A 4540-nucleotide genomic window follows, 5' to 3' on the forward strand; every position below is an offset into this window, starting at 1 on the left:
GATTTCTGCTTGCTAACATAATGAACAAACCAGTCCCAATGTTGCTCTGAGCTTTCTGATCTTGTGCGGTGTATCAGTTATTGGAATAAATCTTTTCTGAATTCTGATGTTTTCTCCCAATCATATTGAATGAATCAGCCATCTGCATTTCTGACATGTACACGTTTGGTGGTTTCTCACTTTTAGAAGAATCCCTACAGTGTGGGAACAGGCCATTTTGCCCACACTAACTCTAAGTAGCATCCCACCCAGACTCACCCCCATACCCCATCCCTGCAAATTCGCATTTCCCATGGCTGATCCACTTAACCATCACATCCCTGGACACTATGAGCAATTTAGCATGGCCAATCAACCAAACCTGTACATCTTTGGACTGTGAAAGGAAACCAGAGTACCTACACAGACACGGGGGGGGGGGGGGAGGGGATCATGCAAACTCCACACAAACAGTTACCTGAGGGTAGAATCGAACCCGGGTCTCTGGCGCTGTGAGGCAGCAGTGCTAACCACTGAGCCACCGAAATGAGATGGACGTTATAGAAGCACATGAAATAGAAGAACAGATTAGGCAAACTGCAACGTTAGGATTAGGGTCTGTCTGTTCAAACTGGTGCTGGACAAATAAAGCCCTGTAACAGACACGTTCATTTGATGAGTGACCAACACTTGGAATAATTATAGGAAAGATATTCTTCAGGAAACCATGTAATAATATGATTGGGGATGTGGGATTTTCTTTCGACATTGATGGGCCAAAGATTTCCCTTCAAATCACTGACACTTAGGCTGGAGAATGCTGCTCACAATTCATTCATGGAAATACCAAGCCAGTATTTACAGCTCATTCCCCAACAGGCCTGGAGAAGGTGGTGGTGAGCTGCCATCATGAAGCTCTGTAGATTATTTGGTGTAGACACCCCCTCAGTGTGGTTAGGAAGGATTTTGACCCAGGGACACTGAGGAACACTGATAGTGTTCTATGTCAGAAAGTGTGGGTTCGGAGGGCAAACCGCACTGGCTAACAGAAGCTCGATTGTGTCATTTTATATTCAGAAACCTCCAACCCTCAACCCACCCTCGATTAGCACAATCCAAGGAATTGGAAAGGAATGTTAAATTGCTGTACAGTTGAGCTTGCAGTATTTAAAGGAAAACTAAAGACATTGCTGAAGCTTTAAACATTAGGTCAAGAAGACACAACAACATCTCTTCTTCTTCAGGAAGCTATGGAAATTCAGCATGTTCCTAAGGACCCTCACTAACTTTTATAGATGCACCACAGAAAGCATTCTATCCAGATGCATCATGGCTTGGTATAGCAACTGCTCTACTCAGGACCGTAAGAAACCGCAGAGTTGTGAACCCAGCCCAGTCCATCACAGAAGCCAACCTCCCATCCACTGACTCCATCCACACTTCGCACTGCCTCGGAAAGGCAGCCAACATCAAAGGCCCCACCGCCCTCAACCCGGTGATAATCTCTTCCACCGCCTTCCATCAGGCACAAGATATAGAAGCTTTAACACACAGACCAACAGGTTCAGGAACAACTTCTTCCCCACTGTTGTTAGACTTCTGAATGGACCTCTCAAATTTCAAATCTAATGTTGATCTCGTGCTTTGTGCACCTTCTCTGCAGCCGTAACTTTATATCCCTAGCTCTGTCTGTGTGGAGTTTGCACATTCTCCCCATGTCTGCGTGGGTTTCCTCCGGGTGCTCCGGTTTCCTCCCACAATCCAAAGATGCGCAGGTCAGGTGAATTGGCCGTGCTAAATTGCCCGTAGTGTTCAGTGCATTAGTCAGGGGTAAATACAAGGCTGGGGAATGGGTCTGGGTGGGTTACTCTTTGGAGGGTCAGTGTGGACTTTTTGGCCCCAAGGGCCCGTTTCCACACTGTCGGGAATCTAATCTAATCTAATCTGTTCGATCACCCAATGACCATTGTATGGTACGATCTACCTGCTCACAAACCAGAGCTCTTCCCCGTACCTAGCTATATGTGACAGCAATAAATCAAATCAAATCAAATCAGGTGGCTGTGCCATTAAGATCATCTTAAATACTGCAACAAGGACAGCTCAATTCTCGAACAGATGGGCACAGCCACTGATCTAAGAGGGATCACACCAGGCAGGTGGCCAAACAAGGGTCAGGAGATGGAGGCATTAAATCTTGAGATGGAGGATGTCACACCTAGGTCAACTTGACCCAAAATCATTGACAAAGCTAGGACTGCTCTTTGCTTCAGGAGTGCGTATAGGGAAGGAAGTGAAATTATAGTGGGGAGGTAGTTATGTAGTGGCCATGCCACTGGACAGATCAAACACAGAATGTTGGAGAAACTCAGCAGGTCTGGCAGCATCTATGGACAGAGAGAAACAGAGACAACATTTTGATTCCAGTATGACTCTTCCTCTGTCCACAGAGGCTGCTAGTCCTCTGCAGAGTTTCTCTGATTTTTGTTACAGATTTCCAGCAGGATTTTGCTTTTACTATAGTAATCGCGAATCTCAGGTTAATGCTCTGGGCATGGTCTGGAGGTGCCAGTGTTCGACTAGGAGTGGACAAAGTCAGAAGTCACATGAGCGCTGCTCCTTTGTCAGCTGACACACCTGAAGGGGCAACACTCCGTATGCTTGGGATTTCAAATAACCTGTTGGACTACAACCAAGTATCATGTGACTAGTGACTAATGCTCTGGGGACACTAACAGATGGTGGAATTTGAACTTGATAAAATCTGGAATAAAAAGCTGGTTAAATTGCAACCATGTGCTTTCCATCAATTGGTATTCAAAACTCACCTCACTCACTTAACACCCTTTAGGGACGGATATCTGCCATCCATACCCAGTCTGGCCTACATATCACTCCAAGCCAACAGCAGCGGGGTTGACTCTTAACTGCCCTCTGGGAAATGAGGGAACAGGCAATAAATATTGCCCAAATATTCAACCTCCCATGAAAGAACAAAACAAAAATTTTAAAAAAAGGTACACATAAAAAGAGACAACCAAAGAAATTTTGAACTAATTGAAATAAAATATATTGTGCATTCTTTTCCAGGTGGGATAGCAGGAAGAGAAAGATGTTTTAAAAACTCTCGCACCAAACAGAGACACAAAATGGAGAGTGTTGAGAATGGCCATCTCACAAAAGGCAACCTGAGCAGTAATTCGTCCCTTCCAGGTCCGGGTAATGTAAATGAGGTCCTGATTACCACACTCCTCGGGGTGATCCTAACCATGATGTGTGTCTGTGGCACGCTTGGCAACATCTACATGTTGGCGATCGCCAACCGATCAATCAAGTCTGCCGGGTCCATGTACGTTTATATTGCCAACCTGGCACTGGCTGACCTTCTGTACTTGCTCACCATCCCTTTTGTGGTGTGCACGTACTTTGCCAGAGACTGGTACTTTGGGGAGATTGGCTGCAGGTTCCTCCTCAGCCTGGACCTCCTGACCATGCACGCCAGCATTTTCATCCTCACGGCCATGAGTGTTGAACGATACAGGGCTGTGACCTCACCCCTGGCCAGCCAGGCTACAAAAATGTGCCGAAGGATGATTACTGTTGCCATTTGGTCATTGTCGTGCGTCCTGACCTTGCCAATGATGATTATGATCCATTTACGAGAGACCATCAGCCCTTCAGGGTCAACAAAGAGGATTTGCTTCCCAACGTGGAGTCCTGATGCCTACAAAACGTATCTCACCATTTTATTCAATACCAGCATTTTATCTCCAGGCATTGTCATTGGATACCTATACATCCGGTTGGCACAAGCTTACTGGCTTTCAGGGAGAATGGTTCTGGACACTAGGAACCGTACTCTAAAGCAGAAGGTCCTGTACATGACTTTTAGCATCATCTTGTTATACTGGGCGTGCTTTCTGCCATTTTGGGTTTGGCAATTGGTGAAACTGTACACGCACGAAACACTGAGCTTGACACCTCTGGTACAGATGTACATCAATTTCTGTGTGACCTGCCTGACTTACAGTAACAGCTGCATCAACCCGTTCCTGTATGTGTTACTCACCAAGAACTACAAGGAGTACATGGCACACCGCGGCAGAACTTCCACTGAGCGAGCCACCTTCAAAAGGGGGGCAAAGGAACAGTCACGGGTCCAAAAGGTCAACTGCCCAAAGGGGCACAACCAGAACTGCTCCAGCCAGAGCGGCAGGAGAGAGATCACACAGCAGGGTCTATGTTGGCCTCAACAAGCCATTCTCAAGAAATGAGTTGCCCCCAAGGTACCATGGTCTTATCTTTGTGTATTCTGGAGCAAGTCTTTGATAGACGATGGTAACAGAACTTGGAGACAGCCCATTTAGCCCCTCGAACCTGTTCAGTCATTGTTCTACCAGACCTTGTCTGATCTTCAAGCCACCTGCCTGTCTCACCTCTGAAATTCTCAAATATCTCTCTCTCTCTCTCATTTAGTTGGCTAGACAGCTGGTTAGTAGTTGTAAGTGAGTACTGCAGATGCTGGAGATTAGAACGGTGATGGAAAAGCACAACAAGTCAG

General features: G+C 46.2%; 1 protein-coding gene across 1 annotated transcript; it reads left to right on the forward strand.

Moving 5' to 3' along the window:
• Window positions 1–3031: 3031 nt before the first annotated feature.
• Window positions 3032–4253, forward strand: LOC122542113 (urotensin-2 receptor-like). The gene has a single exon (XM_043679499.2). The coding sequence runs from the start codon at window positions 3129–3131 to the stop codon at window positions 4251–4253; it is 1125 nt and encodes a 374-aa protein (XP_043535434.2). The 5' UTR covers window positions 3032–3128.
• Window positions 4254–4540: the final 287 nt, after the last annotated feature.

Source organism: Chiloscyllium plagiosum, unplaced genomic scaffold, assembly GCF_037043375.1.
Source record: "Chiloscyllium plagiosum isolate Xiang-an unplaced genomic scaffold, Cpla_swu_hap1 HiC_scaffold_33, whole genome shotgun sequence".
Lineage (NCBI taxonomy): Eukaryota > Metazoa > Chordata > Chondrichthyes > Orectolobiformes > Hemiscylliidae > Chiloscyllium > Chiloscyllium plagiosum.